This window comes from Chlorocebus sabaeus, chromosome X (assembly GCF_047675955.1).
Source record: "Chlorocebus sabaeus isolate Y175 chromosome X, mChlSab1.0.hap1, whole genome shotgun sequence".
NCBI classification, from domain to species: Eukaryota; Metazoa; Chordata; class Mammalia; order Primates; family Cercopithecidae; genus Chlorocebus; species Chlorocebus sabaeus.
In genome coordinates, this window is record NC_132933.1 from 111,274,373 (window position 1) to 111,296,788 (window position 22,416).

General features: G+C 40.6%; 1 protein-coding gene across 11 annotated transcripts in view; it reads left to right on the plus strand.

The window, feature by feature from the left end:
- Nucleotides 1–22,416, plus strand: part of CASK (calcium/calmodulin dependent serine protein kinase) — a 401,324-nt gene that overhangs the window by 366,190 nt on the left and 12,718 nt on the right. For all 11 annotated transcript variants that reach the window (XM_037992948.2, XM_037992954.2, XM_037992955.2 and 8 more), the window contains 4 exons: nt 7,174–7,289; nt 14,976–15,056; nt 15,163–15,243; nt 18,733–18,935. In XM_037992948.2, the coding sequence (XP_037848876.1) occupies nt 7,174–7,289; nt 14,976–15,056; nt 15,163–15,243; nt 18,733–18,935 (481 nt within the window). The remainder of the gene's footprint in view (nt 1–7,173; nt 7,290–14,975; nt 15,057–15,162; nt 15,244–18,732; nt 18,936–22,416) is intronic.

Consider the following 22,416-nt stretch of genomic DNA (forward strand, 5'->3'; position numbering starts at 1 on the left):
TCTATAATGACAGTTGCCTAGGGATGAGGGTAGAGGGAGGGAGGAATTACAGAGAAGCATGAGGAAATTCTGGGGGTAATGAATATGTTTTTCTTTTTTTGGAGATGGAGTCTCATCCCGTCGCCCAGGCTGGAGTGCAGTGGCGCAATCTCAGCTCACTGTAACCTCCACCTCCCCGGTTCAAGTGATCCTCCTGCCTCAGCCTCCCAAGTCGCTGGGTTTACAGGCACCTGCCACCACACCTGGCTAGTTTTTTGTATTTTTAGTAGAGACAGGGTTTCACCGTATTGGCCAGGCTGGTCTTGAGCTCCTGACCTCAAGTGATCTGCCTGCCTCGGCCTCCCAAAGTGCTAGGATTACAGGTGTGAGCCACCATGCCAAGCCATTTTTATTTTTTATTTTTTATTCTTCTAAAGTCAAGGTATTTCTCTGTCTCCCAGGCTGGAGTGCCGTGGTGCAATCTTGGCTCCTTGCAGCCTGGAACTCCTGGACTCAAGCGATCCTCCTGTCTCAGCCTCCCAAGTAGCTGGGATTACAGGTGCCCGCCACCACGCCCGGCTAATTTTTTAATTTTCAGTAGAGATGAGGTCTCACTATGTTGGCCAGGCTGGTCTTGAACTCCTGACCTCAGGTGGTCTGCCCACCTCGACCTCCTAAAGTGTTGGGATTATGGGTGTGAGCCACCGCACCTGGCTATGAATATGTTTTTCTTGATTGTAGTGATAGTTTCATGGGATGTATACAGATATCAAAACTGATAAATTTCTATGCTTTAAATATGTTCAATATATTGCCAAAAAGCTGAACTGTTAAAGTTGCAAAACATATATAGAGAGAAAGGGATTTTAACTGGGATGATAAGAAAGAGGCCCACTGGTCAGTGTGTACCCCAAGACCTGAGTGAGCTATTCCTGGCAGAAGAGAAAGATCAGTTTTCCTTTGCTTAGAAACTGAATTGATCTCTGGGATGTCAGTGGGCATGCAATACTAACAAGAAAGATTTGAAACAATTTTATCAGCCAGACCCCCAAAACTTTGTTCAAATGTGTTGCTACCAAGTCACATTCTTCACATTTTCTAGATGAGAAATCAGTTTTTTTGGACCCAAATGCCTTACTCTAGGCACATCAATCTAGTCCTTCGATATATTTTAGCTCCCGGGCTCTGTCATCCCTCCCCTTGTCTTGCCTACAAGATCCTGATCTAAGCCATCAATAAATTGTTAAGCATGTGTTTGAAATTTCCTTCCAGGTTGACCTTAACCCTAACACGGTTTCCATGCACTTACTGAGCTAAAAGAGATAATGTTTATTTCTGGAGTGTCTGGTAAAAATCAATTTCATTCCTCTGTCATCACAGCACATGAGACAATGCCACAAATTTTTCCTGGGAACGTGTATTTTTATGTTTTAAGCTTAAAAACATTTATTATAAGATACTCTCTACATTGTAACATAAGCTTCACAAGGTCACGATTTTGTGCCTTAACCTGTCAAAAAATTCCTCAATTCTGTTTGTTTCCAAAGATCTTATGCCTTTTAGTTCTGACTAATAGCACATACTGACTTGCACCAGAAGAATCCCCAAAGCAAGCCTTCATCAGCCTCCTCTGTATGCCACATAGGTAATATATGAAGATGGACTTTGATACTATTACTGAGAGTTCGCAGTATTTTCCAATAAATGTCTTTCCCCCAACCAAAAATAAATACATAAAAACTTCAGTGAACAAGAGTGGGTAAGAGACATGGAAGGCAGCCTCCTTAAGAAAATAGAAAATAACACTTCCCAAATCATTTTATGATGTCAACGTTACCCTGATACCAAAATTCAGTAAAGGCAGTTCAAGAAAAGGAAACTACATACCAGTATCTGTCATGAACACAGAAGTAAAACTCCTCAGCAAAATATTAGCAAATTGAATCCAGCAATATATTAAAAAGATGATATATTATGAGCCAGTGGAGTTTGTACTAGGAATGCATGGCTGGTTCAGCATTTCTAAACCAATCAGCCGATCCACTAGATTAACAGACTAAAGAAGAAAATCCGCATAGTCATATCAGTAGATGCAGAAAAAGCGTTTGGTAAAATTCAAAACCCAATCAGATTAAAAGTCTCATAAACTGTGAATTGAGGGGAACTTAACCTGATAAAGGACATGTATAGTAAACCTACAACTAACATTACTAGAAAGGAAAAAAATTTGCAGATGATATGATTCTGTGTGTAGAAGTCAAAGGAATCTGTAGACAATTAGAATTAGTAGCAAGGTTTAGAAAGTTTGCTGATTAAAATCAATATACGAAAACCAACTATATTTATAAGCCACAAACAGAAAATAAAACTTTTAAAGGGTACCATACGTAACACCACTTGAAACACGATAATATTATAAAATGTTCTTGCACACACACAAAACAAAACTGGATCTGATTAGGCCTCTAGATTTTATTACCTATTTGCAGGAAATACAAAGGACAGAGAGACATACTAAAGATACCACAGGTACACAGTCAGAAAAATCCAGACTCTACAGAAACTAAGGGACAAACAACCAGTTTCTACAACAAACAAATTGTAAGAAAAGAAAGAGGAGGGAGAGGGAACCTATAGATTTTAAAGGGATTTCAGAAGAAAACTATATTCTTGGATTTGTTCCAAAATAATCTAGGATAAGGTTGTATAAATGAAATAAGGTCAGGTGCGGTGGCTCACGCTTGTAATCCAGCACTTTGGGAGGACGAGACAGGTGGATCACCTGAGGTCAGGAGTTCGAGACCAGTCTGGCCAACATGGGGAAACCCCAGCTCTACTAAAAATACCAAAAAAATTAGCTGGGCATGGTGGCGGGTGTCTGTAATCGCAGCTACTTAGAAGGCCAAGACAGGAGAATCGCTGGAACCCTGGAGGCGGAGGTTGCAGTGAGCCGAGATCGTGCCACTGCACTCCAACCTGGGCAACAGAGTGAGACTCTGTCTCAAAAATAAATAAATAAAAAATAATAAAAAAATAAACTATGACTAATAATTGTCAAAGCTGGGTTGTAGATAGCTGGGTTTCATTACACTATATCCTTGTATGTGTCTGAAATTTTTAGTATTACAAAGTGTTTCTTAAAATACCATTTACAAAGCCTTTATTAAAAAATGGCCAGATGTGGTGACTCGCGCCTGTAATCCCTGCACTTTGGGAGGCTGAGGTGGGCGGATCACTTGAGACCAGGAGTTCAAGACCAGACTGGCCGGCTGGGCGTGGTGGCTCAAGCCTGTAATCCCAGCACTTTGGGAGGCCGAGACGGGCGGATCACGAGGTCAGGAGATCGAGACCTTCCTGGCTAACACAGTGAAACCCCGTCTCTACTAAAAAGAATACAAAAAACTAGCCGGGCGAGGGAGGTGGCGGGCGCCTGTAGTCCCAGCTACTCGGGAGGCTGAGGCAGGAGAATGGCGTGAACCCGGGAGGCGGAGCTTGCAGTGAGCCCAGATCGCACCATTGCACTCCAGCCTGGGCAACAGAGCGAGACTCTGTCTCAAAAAAAAAAAGAGAAAAAAAAGACCAGACTGGCCAACATGGCAAAACCCCATCTCTACTAAAAGAAAAAATATATATACAACAATTAGCTGGGTGTAGTGGTGCACACCTGTAGTCCCAGCTACTCAAGAGGCTGAGGCATGAGAATATGTCAAGCCTGGAAGGTGGAGATTGCAGTGAGCCAAAATTGTGCCACTGCACTCCAGTCTGGGCGGCAGAGAGAGACTCTGTCTCAAAAAATAAAATAACCTAGGAATAAATCTAACAAAGATGTCAAGACATTTACAGAATAAATTATAAAATTTATTGAGACCAGGTACAATGGCTCATGCCTGTAATCCCAGCACTTTTGGAGGCCAAAGCAGGCAGATTACTAGAGCCCAGAAGTTTGAGACTGTCCTGAGTAACAGAGCAAGATCCAGTCTCTACAAAAATACAAAAATTAGGCCAGGCCCGGTGGCTCACACCTGTAATCTCAGCACTTTGGGAGGCCGAGGCAGGCAGATCACCTGAGGTCAGGAGTTTGAGACCAGCCTGGCCAACATGGCGAATCCCCATCTCTACTAAAAATACAAAAATTAGCTGGGCGTGGTGGCGGGCACCTGTAATCCCAGCTACTTGGGAGGCTGAGGCAGGGAGAATCACTTGAACCGGGGAGGACGGAGGTTGCAGTGAGCTGAGATCGTGCCACTCCACTCCATCCTGGGCGACAGAGCGACACTTTGTCTCAAGAAAAAAAAAAAATTAGGTGGCATGCACCTGTAGTCCGCTACTTAGGAACCTGAAGCGGAAGGATTGCTTGCACCCAGGAGGTCAAAGTAACAGTGAGCCAAGATTGTACCACTGCACTCCAGCTTGGGCGACAGAGCAAGACTCCGTCTCGGGGAAAAAACAACAACAACAACAACAACCAAAAAAAGATATATATATATATAAACATTTAAAAAGATATGAGTAAATGGAGAGACATACTGTGTTCAAGGACTGGAAGACTCAGTATTATAGAGATGTCTATTCCTCCTAGATAGATTTCATAGATAAGAGGCAATCCCAACAGTTTTGAAATTGACAAGCTAATTTTAAAGTCTACATGGAAATGCACAAGGTCAGGAATAGCCAAGATGCTCTTGAAGAACAAGGAAGGAGGTCTTGCTCTACCAGATACCAAGACTTGTTATAAAGCTATAGTAAACAAGATAATAAGTTATGGGTTTAGAGATAATTAGGTATGCTCAAATAGACCACAAAGGAATAGAGAACCTGAAAACACTCCCATACATAAGTGGACACTTGATGTACACAGCAATGAGGAATGGACAGGCTTTTCAATAATGTGGGACAATTGGGTATCCATTAGGAAGAAAAAAGGAATTGGACCCCTCCTTTACACCATAAGCAAAAATCAGTTCTAAGCCGGGCACAGTGGCTCACGCCTGTAATCCCAGCATTTTGGGAGGCCAAGGCAAGTGGATCGCATGAAGTCAGGAGTTCAAGACCAGCCTGGCCAACATGGTGAAACCCCATCTCTACTAAAAAAATACAAAAATTAGCCAGGCATGGTGGCACACGCCTGTAATCCCACCTACTCAGGAGGCTGAGGCATGAGAATCGCTTGAACCTAGGAAGCAGAGGTTACAGTGAGCCGAGATTGCACCACTGCCCTCCAGCCTGGGCATCACAAGGAGACTCTGTCTCAAAAACAAACAGAAAAAACAGCAGTACTAGTACATTGATAGCCGAAATGTAAAAGACAAAACTATAAACTTTGAGAGGGTAATATTGGAGAATATCTTCTGGGACAAGGAAGGATTTCTTTTTATTTTTATTTATTTTTCTAAAGTCAGGGTCTCTGTCTCCCAGGCTGGAGTGCAGTGGTGTAGTCTTGGCTGACTGCAGCTTGGAACTCCTGTACTCAAGTGATCCTGCTTCAGCCTCCCTAGTAGCTGGGACTACAGGCACATAACATCACACCAGCAAATTTTTTTTTTTTTTTTTTTTGTAGAGATAGGGTCTTGCTATGTTTCTCAGGCTGGTCTCAAACTCCTGGCCTCAAGTGAGCCTCCCTCCTTGGCCTCCCAAAGTGTTGGGAAATCCCCTGCTAAGAATTTCATTTTTGGTTTTTTTAACACAAGGTCTCGCTCAGTTGCCCAGGCTAGAATGCACTGGCATGATCTCAAATCACTGCAACCTCCACCTCTCAGGCTCAAGTAATTCTCCTGTCTCAGCATCTGGAGTAGCTGGGACTATAGGCACATGCCACCGCACCTGGCTAATTTTTGTATTTTTAGTAGAGATGGGGTTTCAAAATGTTGCCCAGGCTGGTGTGAACTCCTGAGCTCAGGTGATCTACCTGCCTCAGCCTCCCAGAGTGCTGGGATTACAGGCATGAGCCATCGCACCTGGCTGAGGATTTCTTAAGATATCAAAAATACTTCCCATTAAAGAAAAGACTGATAAATTTGACTAAATTAAAACTAATAAGTTATGCTCATCAAATGATACCATAAAGAGAGCAAAAAGGCAAGCCACAGAGTAGAAGAAGATATCTGCAACACATATATTAATAACTAACAAAAGCATAATATCCAGACTATATAAAGAATTTCTACAAATCTATGAGAAAAAGACAACTGAATAGAAGAATGGTCAAAAGACTTGAACAGACACTTTACAAAAGAGGAAATTCAGTAGCCAATAAACATATGAAAAAATGATCAATCTTACTAATGAGTGAAACGTAAACTAAAATGTAAATTAAAAACACAGTGGTATTCCATTATTCATCCACCATGATGGCTAAAGTTAAAGATGGATAATACCAAGTGTTGCCAAGGAAGTGGAACAGTAGGAATGTTCATACACTGCTGGTGGGAGTGTAAATCAGTACAATGTCATTGGAAAGTAACTTGCCATTTACAATAGCACCATATGGCATTCCAATCGTGATTTTGGACTCTTATATGTGAGTCACTTGGGGACCCTTGTTTAGCCCCCATGAGCAAAATCATTAAGAGAGCAAAGTCTTCTGTGGCAGTATCCTGAAAAGTAAGTATTTGCTTAGACTGAACCTAAAAGAGCAACTTTTTAACATCATCTTTGTTTATATTACCAATGCTGGATGTTATAGATCAAAATTATAATGTCCTGATTGTGGTTATAACTGTGAATTTAATCAGAGCACACTTTTTATATCTTATATTAGAATCTCCATGTAGCAGTAGTACCATTTATTAAGCTGTTGTTAGAAAGATTAAAGGAGTTAATATATGTAAAGTTCCTAGAAAAGTGTCTAACATTAAGTGCTCAGTACCAGCTAACAAGTGACAAAGCCAGAATTCACACCAGGCCTGTGTTGAAACATTCTACTGTGTCTCATGGCCACATGTTTAGGCATCTAATCTGTGTTGTCAGTATATGTTCAAGGAGTACCATGCCATTTTAATATAAGCCTATATTTTAAAAACATTTCTAGGAAATTGTCATGAAAACCAAAGAATAGCCTTTGTCCAAATTTTTTGAAAGATTAGGATGAGTATGGTTATGCTGTTTTATGTAAATTCTTCAAATGGATGATTCTTCTATTTTATCAACCAGAACTATAAATTCATTTTATTTTATTTTTATTTTTGTGTGTGCTAGGCGAGTAGCTTGCATTGCCATGGAGAAGACCAAACAGGAGCAGCAGGCCAGCTGTACTTGGTTTGGCAAGAAAAAGAAGCAGTACAAAGATAAATATTTGGCAAAGCACAATGCAGGTAGGGAAAGCACGACTGTTACTGAGACTGGGTTAAGCATCTCTAAGACCTAAAGAGATGTAATATTTTAATTCAGTCTTCAATGTTCTCTATCCAAAAAATTCTACCATATGAGATCGTCATCAACTTTCAAAACCTTTAAGAAACCCCTACCTCCAATTAATATGTTGGTTATTTGCTAGATATTTTACAGAGCTATACTTTATAGGACAAAAATGTTATTTTGAAATAGTATCCTCTGGAATGAAAAGAATCCAACATGTTAAGTCCTCCCCTGAGAAATGAAAGCCTGAGGGTTTGCTCAGTAGCCAGGATTCTTATCTCCTTGGCTGGGATTGGTCTTGAACAGATCTCCTCCCCTCTGGCTCCTGCCTGGCCCTTGGGTGTGGCCCTGTGATAAACATCTAAGGGTAGAGGTGTGCTCTTATCAGAGAACTGTGTCACAAATGGTTCTGTGGTTGGTTTGAAAGAGTACAAATGACATGGACACTAACTTGGTTTTGTCCATTTCTGTGAGTAGTCTTCTTCCCTCATGATATTTCCAAGCTCCCACAAGAGCAAGAATCTTACCTTGGCCTTCCCTTTATAGTATGTATGTTTGCCCATATGGAAGTTTGTATTCAACTTAAGTCAAAATGTACACTTGTCTTGTTAAAAACAGAAATTAATACCAAAAAGGCATGATCTGTTGTTGCAATAGAATATCCAGAAGATTCACAGGATGCGACTTAAGCTAAAGAAAATGCATAGTGGTATACAGGAGTGCTAACGTAAGAAGTTATTTTCAATAACTTCTTAATATGACTCCTTTTATAAGGAACTTTTTCTGAGGAATTGAAAGTCCTGACTGGCATTAGGTTAGTTCCCAAGGTTTCAGAAATAGCTCCAAAAATTAGAAATGTGGCCAAAAAAATCAAGTGAATCCAGTCATGCATACCCAGATTGATGGCATAATGTTTCTGACAAGTATGAAATGCATTTTTCTCTGTAAATGTTATAACATACTCTGAATTGTTCATTTCTCAATCAGAAATTAAAAGTAAACATTTCAAACTGCTGTATAATGTGGAATGAATGTGAGTGGCCACATGGGTTAAGTTTAAACAGCTCAGTTAAATAAGGAATCATTCCCTTCTCGTTAGTTACATTGTACCACATTTTTATTTCCAAAAACAGTATAATTTCTGATTATGTGCTACTACAGAGCAGCAGTTTCATAATGGCGTTTTTGGTTTTATGAAGGGAAGAAATAGTTAAAGCAGACTAGTTACACAAAATATAGCAACTATTAAGTAAATGCTCAAGTATACTATTTGAAGAAATGCACTGCAGAGCCAGTCACGGTGGTGGTGCCTGTAATCCCAGCTACTTAGGAGGCTGAGGCAGGAAGATTGCCTGAGCCCAGGAGTTTGAGGCCAGCCTGGGCAACATAGCAATACCCTATCTATACAAAATAAAAATGAAATAAATAGAAATGCACAGCGGTATCAGCAGAATGTTGCTTCACACAAAACGTCAGTGGTTATTAGCAAGTCTCCTTAGTTGCCCTTATTTCTGTCAACTTCTAACAGTCTAACACAATCTAATAGGCTGACAAGGAGATGTGTTGACATATAACTTGAGAAATGTATGCATCTCACCTTATAATTTTTGCAACACTGTTAAATGATACATAGATATAGATGGCATTGAAAGTAACTTACACCTAGAAAAGCGAAGAAATGCCTGGTTCAGGCTGTCAGTTCATCATTAGATTTATGCTGTACTAATAGAGGGTATGTAAACATGAGTATTCAGTTTACCAGTATTCTTTAATTCAGCCCTGAGGAAAGTAAGAAATTAATTCATTGAAAAACTAGAATTCTCTAAATACTGTCAAAGAATCAATTTAATCATTCATTTAAGAATTTTGCCAGAGAATCAGCATTCAGTCTGGCAGCCAGTGTTTTCACTTTTGTGTGTGTGTGTGTGTTTTCACTTTTTCCACTCTTTCGCCACCAGGGCATCACTGGTCTTCTTCCATTGTTCCCATTCTCTGATTCCCGTTAGGTGGTGCACAGTGGTCCTGCAAACACGGCTGTAAGCTTAATAGGCAGCTGGAGATAGGACCAGGAATTAGCACACCTGAGTGTGCAATTTGGGCAAATCACTTCGCCTCTGCGGGCCTTGAAATGAGGGAATTAGGTTAATCAAGGATATCTTTTCTAATTCTAAAGATCAGTGGGTCTCAGGTTCTTTCATCACTGGGCCTGACAAATGGCAATCATTCAATGAAGCCAAGTATTCTTGTACTGTCTATCTCAGGCTCTTGCTCTCTGGTAGACATTGCCTATCCAGGTTGAAAGCTATTACCCTTGACATAGAAGGCAGGAGCCTAATAGGGGTAGAATAGAATTGTTTTTTCCTCTGTCTTTTGACACTTACCTCCTATCCCAAACCATTGACCTCTCTAAGTTCTTGTCAGCTTAGAATGAAGAAAGGAGGGGTTGAGAGGACAGGGGAGCCTACTGCCACCACCTGTTTGGTATCATCAGTATTTTCCTAACCAGCGGTCTTCTGGGCATCAGAACCTTCCTTGCCATGCTTGAGGGGTTGTTCTACATGTCAGTGTGTCTCTGTGTATAAGGCCCTCCTTTGAAAGAAAGTCTGAGCTTCTTGGATGGTCCTTGCAGAGACCCTTAAGTGTCTCTGTAGAACTTTGTGTTTAGGCCTATTTGTGATTCTCTAGTCGGGATATCATTGTTAGGCTTCCCTCGCCTGCAAAATAATCACTGTGAGCTCTCTTTTTAGTTTCTCTTTCTGGGAGAAGATTCCCAACTTTTTTCCTGGACTTTCTGAAATACACTGCCTGCAAAGCCTAGCGTTCCTTTCTGTCACCATCTCTTCAGGTTTCTTCTGCATCATCAACCAACTCTTCCATTTTGTTCTTTAGAAAGTCCAGAAGAGCCATTTGCTTAGTATTACCTTTGCTTTACAAGAGATCAAATTGTCAAGTATTTAATCAGCTGTTCTGCTTTTAGCTATGATGAAAGATCATCCCAATGTACAGAAGTGTCCTTATAAAGAATTGCTCTAAAAGACTGAGAAACAAATACTATTGACCTCCATTGGTGAGGCAGTTGCTTTGAGAAATATCATAGCCTTTCATACCAAACTAGATGGGCTCATGGGCCACAGATCAAACAAGATCTCAAAAGGATTTTTCTGGCTTCTTTAGAAGTTGATGGTAAAATACAGTACTCTGTTCGTCTGCTACTACTCAGTTAATTAAAATAAAGGCCGTATGTTTTGTTTCCTGCTTCAAATCTTTGAGAATTCATCATATATTGATGGCAAGATCCAAACCTTATCAAATTCTGGCATTATTTGTATTTGTGGTACAAATGAAGGTTGGGAATTTTGTCATTATCTAGAACTGGTGGGAATGATAACACTAGAATTATTTCCATTTTTGTCACTAGGAAATTCTACATAGCTTGTTAAAGTGGAATTCTGTTCAGACTGTGTTACCTACAATTCTCATCATAAAGTGACAGCCTATTCGCTGAATTTGACCCATGAGTAAATTTTATCCCTCTAACTCCCACACACACAGTGTTTAAAATAAATTTTAATAAGTCATCACATGTGAAAGTCAGGATATTTAACATAAACATTTGGGTTTCAGAGTTCCCTTAGAAGAACAAGGAATGCAGCAATACCAGGCCCACTTTCTCTCGCAGTAACTCTGGGTGGTTAATGTGGCCTTTGAATGGTCACTCATTCTCCAGCACACGCTGTCCACACCACTCCCTGTTTTTGCACCTGGCCCACTTCATTCAACCACATTAGCTACCTGACCCCTGCGGGCATTCAAGTATCTACTTCTTAACCCAATGCTACCAGTGTGCAATGCTCTTTTGAATTGGAGGTCTTTATAGTATTTGAAGATCTTGATAGCATTTCCAACTGAGACAAGGATTCAACGGAAATGACTTTTTTATGGAAAAAATTCAACCTGGAAAGTAGTTACATAAATACTTAAAAGAAGTGTCTGGAATGTTAAGTAGTTTAGCAGGAAATCAGGGTAATATGAGCAAACTGTGCCAGACAGTATTTCTGAATCCTTGGGAATAGATTTGATTATGGTGTGTGTAGCTTTTACAGCAAATACATTTTCTGTAACACATAAAAGGTTTCTAGCCATGTATACTTGGTGCAAAAAGCATTGTGGTGTGGCTAGAACAACTGAACTCTAGAGGCATTGAGATTCCTCAGCCCCCAGGACTTCCAAAAGTCATTTTAGATCAAGTTACTAATGTAAACTTTTTAAAAATTTAGGAAGTTTTCATTAATTTGTTTTCTTAAATGTTAGAGCCCCGAAATGTTTACATACACATATTTGAACATAGGGGATTTCTACAGTACCATTCATAGGTGTGTTTAAATTATGCTTAATACCACAAGTTAGTACTATTGACTTTAAAAGCTATTCTTTTTTTTCTGGAATACAAGCAACTCTAAAGGAAATGAAAAGTAACCCATAATCTCACTCACTGCCCTGTTGGCATTAAAAATAATAATAGGCTGTGTGCAGTGGCTCATGCGTAATCCCAGCACTTTGGGAGGCCAAGGTGGGCAGATCACTTGAGGCCAGGAGTTCGAGACCAGCCTGACCAACATGGCAAAACCCCATCTCTACTAAAAATACAAAACTTAGATGGGTATGGTGGTGCACGCCTGTAATCCCAGCTACTTGGGAGGCTGAGGCAGGAGAATCACTTGAACCCGGGAGGCAGAGGCTGCAGTGAGCCAAGATCCCACCACTGCACTCCAACCTGGGTGAAGGAGTGAGACCCTGTCTCAATAATAATAATAATAAAAGTAATAGGCACACATGGTTAGAAATTACACATGGTACAGGACAGTACAAAGTGAAAAGCAAAAGGCTTCCATGTCTACACTCTCTGAAGAGGTTTTCTTGTAACTATTCTCAATACAATGTCTATGCTAGTATATAAGATCCACTGGCTTTTATATAAGGTTATTGTTGAATTTCTATTAAATGAGTTTGTTTCTTAATGTGATTTATTTGCCTTGTGTTTAGAATATTGCATGATAAAGTTTATTTTGTACATATTATACTTTTATTTTACTAATATATGAAAAGCCATATTTCAATGACCCCTGTACATTTTTCATGCTGTCTCACTCCCAATGGCCTCTGTGCATGTAAGTAACCTGTTGAATGACTATGCCTCTGTGTTTTTGATGATTTTCTTTTAAGTCCTTTTTTTTAATCAGCAAGCAACTTAAAACCTTTAAAAGTTCATTCTTTAAGTGCTTTCCTAATATTCTTTGTATCTCTTATTTTAAAATACCCTTTTTTTATTGTTTCTCAACCCTATGACCGTGTGGCAATTTCATTTAGACCAGAGTAACCTCTTCATGCTGCTCCTTTATGGTTAAGATATTGATGTTTAACATATCTGTTTCATTTCATTTTCATAACATACCTGTTTGTGGTTTTGATTGTTGACATCTAACTCATTCTTACATGTTTTTTTAAAAAAATGACAAGTCTTAATTTGGTAGGATTAGAGTTAGGGCTCTATAGAGGGATAGGTGTGTGTATATACCATTGAGAAAGCTTGTGTCATCATCATCATCTTGCTCTTTCGTGAGATGCTTGCTTATTTTTATTAAAATATATTAAAACATATCTGCTTGTCAATGCACTTCTTTCGTAAGCATACTTTTTCTTGATGGAAATATCACCCAGAAGGCAATAGGTCTAAAAAATAATGCCATCAGCACTCCTGCTTTTATTTTTGCAACTCTCATCACTCCATTACTACTGCAGTATAACTAACTAGCCCTACCACAGAGGGACTCATGTTCATTTTAATTTTGTGAGTCTGCCATTCTGAACACAGAAAACATTTCTGGCTTTTTAGCTATTGCTAGAGGATATGCTTTAAAGACTTTCAATCAACCTTTATAAATCAAGTTATCGAAAGAAAACAAATGCGCAAATACCCATTAATATACACTAACCTCTATTTTAATATATTGTATTTCTTTATATATTGTGATAATGGTGCTGTTTGTTTGTTTCTGATCTATTCTATTCCCAAGTATCTTGTTTTGCATTTTAAGTGATTGAGCAAATCACAAATGTTAAGAATTAAGGTGATATTCACAATCATTTGGCCATATTGTTTCAAGGAGTAGAAGGTTCTCTTAATGAATGATTGGCTAAAGTAGCGCAGATTTCGGCCGGGTGCAATGGTTCACACCTGTAATCCCAACACTTCGGGAGGTCAAGACCAGCGAATCACCTGAGGTCAGGAGTTAAAGACCAGCCTGGCCAACATGGTGAAACCCCGTCTCTACAGAAATACAAAAATTGACTGGGCATAATGGCGGGTGCCTGTAACTCAGGAAGCTGAGGCAGGAGAATCGCTTGAACCTGGGAGGCAGAGGTTGCAGTAAGCCGAGATCGCACCACTGCACTCCAGCCTGGGCAGCAGAGCGAGAGTCCATCTCAAAAATAAATAAATAAATAAATAAATAAAGCAGCCCAAATTCCTTTATTACATCATTGAATCGATTTTACTGAATTTATTTTAACCCCTCTAAAATCCAGGGTTTATTCAATATTCTTTAAAAAAAGAAATGTCAGTATGTAACTGACAGCATTTGGGTATGACCATACAAAAATTACAGGAAACACAGACATACAATTTTAGCCCTTTGTGAGAATTTCCAAATGTGTGTGAGAATTGGACCACGTTGAATTTCAACAGGAATGGGCATCTGCTCAGGAAAGTTTCATACATTGCTTGAAATTGCTTTTATGATAGTGTTAAGAGGCAGGTTTCAGAAAATATTTGTTAAAATATTTCTCCTCAGTCTGTAGTGATTAGAGAACTCCACTTTTGCAAAGGTTTCGGAGCTCAGACTCTGCTTCATGATTCTTTCCATCCTGATCCACCACATGCAGACTGCCCATGTAATGGTCGACAAGTTTTCAGGCCCAGGAAAGCATGTAACTCTCCTTACATATTCAAGACTCTCCATTGAATGGATATCTGGGTTACAGTAAAGCTTGTGAGATGCTCATTGATAAGCTTATGAAATAGTTACAGAACTTGCCATAGAATCTAGCATGCCACCTTCATCAACTCTGTTGAAAGAAAGAACCATGAAGTTAAAGACCAGCTGCCCATGCATTTCTCATCCATCTTTAGAAACGTTCTAGCTGGCCCCTCTCCTGGTTAACTTTAGTTGCATTCATGCTATATTCATGTTGGTCACTGTCTGTAGACTTTTTCTTTTTAGTATTACTGACTTCTTAGAATTGGAAAAATATGAACAGCATGTGGTTTCAAATGAATTCATATAATTTGTTGGATACTGCATGAAAAGATATATAACATCTTTTAGATTTGGACATTTTAATGCATGTGTTCAGCATCTTTGGATGCCCCTAGTTCTAAAGTTCATTTTCATGGGCTTAAAAATGAAAATTTCTCCCTAGATGCTATATGACTTAAACTACATATAAGCCATATATCATAAGTTAGATTCGTATTTTTAAGACATGGTTTTAATATAACTGTAGTTTTACAGTAAAATTATAATTTATGTACATGAAATAGTCATTCCACAAATTCACCTTTCTTCTAAATCTTTGCGTTTTAGTGTTTGATCAATTAGATCTTGTCACATATGAAGAAGTAGTAAAACTGCCAGCATTCAAAAGGAAAACACTAGTCTTATTAGGTAAGTTTGATTGTATAAGTGGATTGCTTATTCTCTCTTTCAAAACATTTTGTGAACATTATTAAGAGTTGTCAATTTTAACATTCTTTTTTCCTAAATGACATAGGCGCACATGGTGTTGGGAGAAGACACATAAAAAACACTCTCATCACAAAGCACCCAGACCGGTTTGCGTACCCTATTCCACGTAAGCAATGTCTCAATCTCTTTTCATTATATTTTTCCTATCACTTTTTTAACTCTATAATGTGTGTATTTTTTTCTGATTACATGAGGTATAACTGTTCATTGTAGGAAATTCGTAAAATCCAAAAAAGAACAAGGAGGAAAATGAGTTAACAATAATCCCAACCCCTCTTTCCCTATAATAAATGCTATAAATATTTTGTTGTATACCCTTCTAGGCTTCTCTGCTGTATACCCTTCTAGGCTTGTCTTAGTACAGATATGTGTATAGAGTGTGTGTGTGTGTGTGTGTGTGTGTGTGTGTGTGTGTGTGTGTGTGTGTGTTTTTCAAATAAATTTAGGTTCATCCATTCTGTTTGTAACAATTTTTCTAACAACATGTCATACACATTACCTAGACAAATTATTCTTCGGAAAAATAAGTTTTCATAGTTGTAAAGTTTCTGATATGACAATTTTTCCCTTAATTAATATTTAAATTGTTGATTTCTTATCACTTTTTAAACCCAATCAATATGCTAACAGTTGTTTCCGTAAAGATTTTCAAATCTGTAAGATTTTTAATTCTCCTTTATTTTCTGTATCTTATTCTTAACCTCTTGCCCTTTTCATTTTCTCAATTGTAAAATGAAGTAATTCCAGGATTGCAGAGGGGATTTGAGATCATGTGTACGAAGCGCTTAGCAGATGATGGATGAGTAGAAGCTATCTACCACTATCGTTTCATTATTATCATCATTATTCTAAAGTTTAAAATTTTAGGCAAGGCGCAGTGGCTCATGCCTGTAATCCCAGCACTTTGGGAGGCTGAGGTGGGCGAATCACCTGAGGTCAGGAGTTTGAGACCAGCCTGACCAACATGGAAAAACCCCATCTCTACTAAAAATACAAAATTAGCTAGGCATGGTGGTGCATGCCTGTAATCCCAGCTACTCAGGAGGCTGAGGCAGGAGAATCACTTAAACCAGAGGTGGAGGTTGTGATGAGCCAAGATCGCACCATTGCACTCCAGCCTAGGCAACAAGAGTGAAACTCCGTCTCAAAAAAATAAAATAAAATAAAATTTTCATCCCAGAAGCTTTCTAGCAGTTCAGGGTTGGAAGAGCTAAAGGAGAATGATTTTTTAAGAGCAACAGGAGAAAATGTGAAGATTGGCTCCATTCTATAGGGCCTTCACATGCCTTCCTGAAGCAATGTCACCACCACTTACAGTTATCTGTACACCTCAGAGAGCCAGGAGGCTTCATGAGACAACCTTCATCCCAAAACCCTGTCTGATTTACACAAGAAATTTATCCAATAGTGCCTCATTTGGCACTACTGGGGTGTTCTAGTAAAACACTTTGAAGTGTTCTTTTAATTCTCCTTATGTCTAGATCATGAGTACAGCAATCTTACCTAACATTTAGCTTCTTCTTAACCATGTAACAATTGAACTTCCATGTTATTAAATGGCCAGTTAACTAGTTTGGTTTTAAAACTTACCTTTGATTACATCAATCATGACTAGTCTTTGAAATATTTGACCCCGTATGTGTATGTAACATGTATCTAACTACTAAGACGACTAAAGATAGTACAACATCAATATGTTATGTCAGTTCTTTGCCGGGCGCGGTGGCTCACGCCTATAATCCCAGCACTTTGGGAGGCCGAGATGGGTGGATCACATGAGGCCAGGAGTTTGAGACCAGCCTGGCCAACGTGGTGAAACCCTATCTCTACTAAAAATACAAAAGTTAGCCAGGCATGGTGGCATGCACCTGTAGTCCCAGCTACTAGCGTGGCTGAGGCATGAGAATCACTTGAACCCGGGAGATGGAAGTTGCAGTGAACTGAGATCTTGCCACTGCACTCCAACCTGGGCAGCAGAGCGAGACCCTGTCTCAATAAATAAATAGTAATGCCGGTTCTTCAGCTTTTGAGAGAAAGGGCTTCTCTTAAAATGTCCACATTTTGATGACCACAAGCACTTGATGTTCTAACAGGCTAGCAGGAAAGGGGGAATTCCCCATTAGTTTAGGCTCATGTACACAGGAGAGAGTAGCATAAATTTGTTCTTTCTCAAGGAAAGAAGGAAGCGAGGAAATTGGGAGAGAGAGGGAAAAAAGGGGAAGGAAGGGAAAAGAGAAAGGGTGGTAGGAAGAGAGAGAGAGAATATTAAAACCAGTGTTCCTAGCTCATCTAGAAAAACATTTCCTAAAGTGTGTTTTGCAGGATACTGGTCCTATTAGTATCCACAGAACTAGAGCTTATTGGCGTATACTTCAGTTACACTCACTCAGGTGAGGGGTGGGCAAACCTTTTCTGTAAAGGACCAAATAGTACACATTTGAGGCTTTAAGGCCATACAGTCTGTCACAAGCACTTAGCTCTGCTGTTATCTCATGAAAACAACCATAGACAATATGTAAACAAAAGCACATGGCTGTGTTCCAATAAAACTTTGTTTACAAAAACAGACAGTAGGTGGCCGGGTGCAGTGGCTCACACCTGTAATCCCAGCACTTTGGGAGACTGAGGCAGGCAGATCACCTAAGGTCAGGAGTTTGAGACCAGTCTGGCCAACATGGTGAAACCCCATCTCTATTGAAAATACAAAAAAATAGCTGGGCATAGTGGTACATGCCTATAATCCCAGCTACTCAGGAGGCTGAGGGCACAAGAATCTCTTGAACACAAGACACGGAAGTTGCAGTGAGCTGAGATCGCGCCACTGTACTCCAGCCTGGGCTACAGAGTGGGACTCTGTCTCCAAAGTAAAAGAATAAATAAAAGACAGTAGGCCATATTTGGCCCATAAACCAGTTTGTCACCTCCTGATTGAGGTCTTCCATAATAATTATGGCTATGTCTGGCCACAGTCATTGTGTTTTCAGTGTAATGTGCCTTTTGCTATATCCTAACATTCTCCTTTTGCAAGATGTTATAGACCATCACTTTTCTATAGAACTTTCTGTGACAATGACAGTACTTGATGTCTGCACAGTCCAGTACAGTGGCCATTAACCACACGTTGTTATTGAATCCTTGAAATGCCGCTAGTGAGACTGAGAAACTAAAATTTGAATTTTATTTAATTTTGGCTTATTTAATTTAACCATATGCAGTTTTCCATTTTTTTATTATCCTGTTTTCCTTCTACACAAGACTCAACTGCAGTAAGGCACACAGCGAGTTATATCCGTCTTGGACCATTTCATGTCTTCCTCCTGTGGTGATTCATGAAGGGATAAAATACATCTCACCTGAACACTGAAAGATTCACCAAACCAGACAACTCACTGGCTACTGTGGTGTGATGTACACAGATAAATATGGTTTCTAGAATTTAGTTCTGCAAAGCCACTGGGGGTGAGAACGGGATATGAGATATATGCTAAAGAATCCACAGCTTTTAGGAAGAGACTGGGTTTGAGTAAATCTGTTGGGAGCGTAGTAAGCTCATCAGCTCCGCCTTTTAAACCTCTTGTGCCATGCGGCTTTGCAGACACAACCAGACCTCCAAAGAAAGATGAAGAAAATGGAAAGAATTATTACTTTGTATCTCATGACCAAATGATGCAAGACATCTCTAATAACGAGTACTTGGAGTACGGCAGCCACGAGGATGCAATGTATGGGACAAAACTGGAGACCATCCGGAAGATCCACGAGCAGGGGCTGATTGCAATACTGGACGTGGAGCCTCAGGTAATGCCCAGCCTCCCCGAATGTCTGACATCCTGCCTGCATGCCAATAAGCACAGATTCTGAAATCAAAAATACCATCAGAAAGTCACAGGTCACATAATTTCATAAACTACGGAAAAGTGTCAGTAATGGAGGCATTGGGGGTTCACAGTCTAGAATGCCAGCTGACTAATCGTTGGACTCAGTGCACACACCAGGTATTTAAGAAGCAGACATTATTCTCTTAAGAGGTTTATTATATGCAGAAGCTCAATAAGGTTCCTGATTGGGTCTACGACTACCAGAAATCCTACAATCATCTGACCTCAGGATGAGGCTCTGGCACTTTGTTATCACAACAGCCACCTTCCCTCTCTGGGTACAGCTCATGCTGGACCATCAGAGCCTCTGCCAGCACATTATGTTCATCTCCAGTGAGAAACTGATCCTGGGGCCTGGGTCTAAAACACAGCACTAGCTTTATGAAAGCAAGCATGAGTGAGCCCAGATGTCAAAGACAGCAGGGATGGAAACCCATGGTGTCTCTCAGCCTCTGCCATTTCCTTACCTGAGCACAATGCCTGACCCTGAGCGAAAAGTCGGAGAGGGATAAAGACTTGGAAGAGAACTCAAAAGAGAGCCAGACACAGAGATGATGAAATGGTTTCTAGATATGTCTTGCAATAGGAATTATTAAACTTGGAAAAGAGAAAGCTGAAGGCTTTACATCAAAAATGCTGACAAGCTCTTTTTTCATCTCTGAGTTCAAACCAAGTAGACATGGGAGGTAAAGCACAGTAGGAAGGATTTGGGAGTTGTAGACATCAAGGTGGGTTACAGGAGAGGCTTGTGGGTGCCCATGTGACTCCGAGTCTGCCATTTCTCGGACTGACCTGTACCAAATCTCCTTTAACACTTAGAAATAGAACCAGTATGCTACCTGCTGAAATAGTAGACCAGCTTCCCTCAAGCAGGCTGTGTTTCATCAGGAGGCTTACCTGGCTATCCTAGGCAGAGCGAATCCCTGTTCAAGGGCCACTGTGAGACTTGGTCCCCTAACCATCCCTAAAGCAAGGACAGAACCTGTATAGCCAGAGTCTGTGTGACGTGGGACCTGACAGCTCAGTTTCTGGGCTCCAGGATCCTAATTTGTGGCCAGTGGGTTCACCCATTTCCGTTTACAACACCTGATGGCGTTCTTGAACTTGGAACTTTGGAAACCACAAAAGGATCTGTTTAAGGGGCTAGGGAGGAAAGCAGCAGTAGGGTGAACACTGCCATTTACTTAACAATTAACTTGGACCTATATAGAACTAAATATATGATGTGTACCACAGATTGATTTTTGTTTAACTGCTAATCCCTCCTTACTAGGGATTGGAAAAATCTTCTGGCCAGGGGTGGCTAGAGGCAAAGTCTCAATCCTGGTCCTGGTCTTCGACATCCTCTCCTTGGGTTCCACACTGGTCTTCACCTGAACGTCGTTTTCTGCTGGTAGTAATGTCTCTAGCAGTATGCTGGCTGCAGGGCTCCTCAGACTCCCTCTGCATTACCTAAGTCCACTTTCGAGGGCTTTCTGCCTTACCTGCCTCCGCTGCTGCCGCCGCCACCGCCACTGCTCCTGCTGCCGCTGCTGCTGCTGCTCCACCCGTAGCGTCCAGCTCTCCCTGTCTCCTTGCCCTTGCACAGCCATGCATTGCTCTGCACTGCTGAATGGGAGACACTTCTCTCAGCCTCCTCAGGACACCCACAGCAGTTACTTTTACCCATTGCACTTGGCCCCAAAGCACCTCCTCACCCCGGCTGGGCACTCTCCTCTGCTCCCCTGAGTGCTGGATGAGCTCACCTGCACTCTTCTCTCCTGCTTCCTGGGTCCCTGCATCTCAGAACTGTGATCTCTCAGATCCACCTAGCCCCGAGGGTCGGCCATAGGCATCCTGGCTGCCTGAGCCTCTTTGGGCCAGCGGCCCTGGGGATAGGGATTGCCCAGGTCCTGCCCCTCCCGTTGGTCTGGTTGACTACACTCGTCCCAGGCCCTGCTGCCCAGGCCAGCCTCATGCCAGTCCTGGTCTCACAATGACCGCTGCATACCACAGTACAGCTGAGGATGCCCGCAATCTGCGCCGCCTGGGCTTCACTCTTGGGCTTCTCTGCCCTCAGCCCAGTCTCTCCTTGTCTGGGCAAGGTCTTCATCCTGCCTTCAGGATGCCTGTGACCATGAACAACTTGCTTTCAGGCAGAGCCTCATTGCTCCAGGGAGGCTCTCTCCTTAGGACATTTTTTTCCACCCCCCTTTCCCACTCCAGCTTCTTAGATGACCCCTCTACAGTATCTCACAGACAGTTCAATCCAACAAACTTGTATTAAGCACTTATATGCCAAGCAGAGGGTCAGGAGCTAAGAATACAATTCAGAAGACAAGATGGTGAGGATGAAATTCCTTCCTCATTGTACATCCAAAACTGTCCATAACAGAAGGACCTTGTGGCATTTTTTTAAATCCTCTCACTTCTGCCAAACTACATGTGGACCATAGGAAAACCACCTAACACATGTCCAACTCTTTTAGTGCCGGTCTAATACTGTATGCCATCTTATTTCAGACAACTGAGGCCCAATTGAGCACGTCTAATAACACTATATGATAAGATGTTGTGGTCCAACTTTAAAGCTAGAGGATGATGGTAAAGACATTAAACTAGAAAGAAATTAATAACCTGGCTTCTCATGAAATAGTAATAGATTATGTTCTTAAAGTGCTATATATTTTGCCAGGCATTATGGCTCCTTACCTTATCCTTGTAACCCTATGAGCTGGAGATTAGTATCTACTTTTGTAGATGGAGAAACCAAGGCTTAACATACTTGTGACTCGATTAAGGCTTTACAGTCAATTGAAAGTGAGGTGTGAAGTTGAACTATGTTGATTTTTAAATTTTTATTCTTTTACAATAAATCCCCACTTCCTTTCACTATACTACCCTAGAAGAGGTAACCCTGGGAATCCTTAAGATGGTTCACCTTATCCATAGTAGTACAATTTAAAGCCTCCTTTTCTTTTTTAATGTTCAGAAAAATCTGTAATTCAGTCAAACCTAAGAAAAACTGCAGAATTTATTTCTCATGAAAATAAAGCTATGGCTCAGAAAATAATCTGTGCCTCTAAAGCTGAAACTGTCATAGCCCCATTGTGTAATCAGAGCTTAATGTGATGGTTTTAGATTTTAACTTTATTCTGATGTATCCATTTGTAGCATGAAAAAGTTAATAATAGCAGAATATTTGTAGTTTTGCTTTTGCCCACAGAGGAAGAGGTCATCATCAAGAGGTAGCGTACAGTCTTGTTAGGAATCCATACTTTAAAACAAGAGCCAGGTTCTGAACCAGAGACTATTTTGTGAAATCGGTTAGCTCTCTTGAGATGGGTTCGGGGGTCACTGCACTCTTCCTAAACCCTTAGATTTTTGTACCAAATGACTCAGATGCGTGCCCCTGTGTGCCT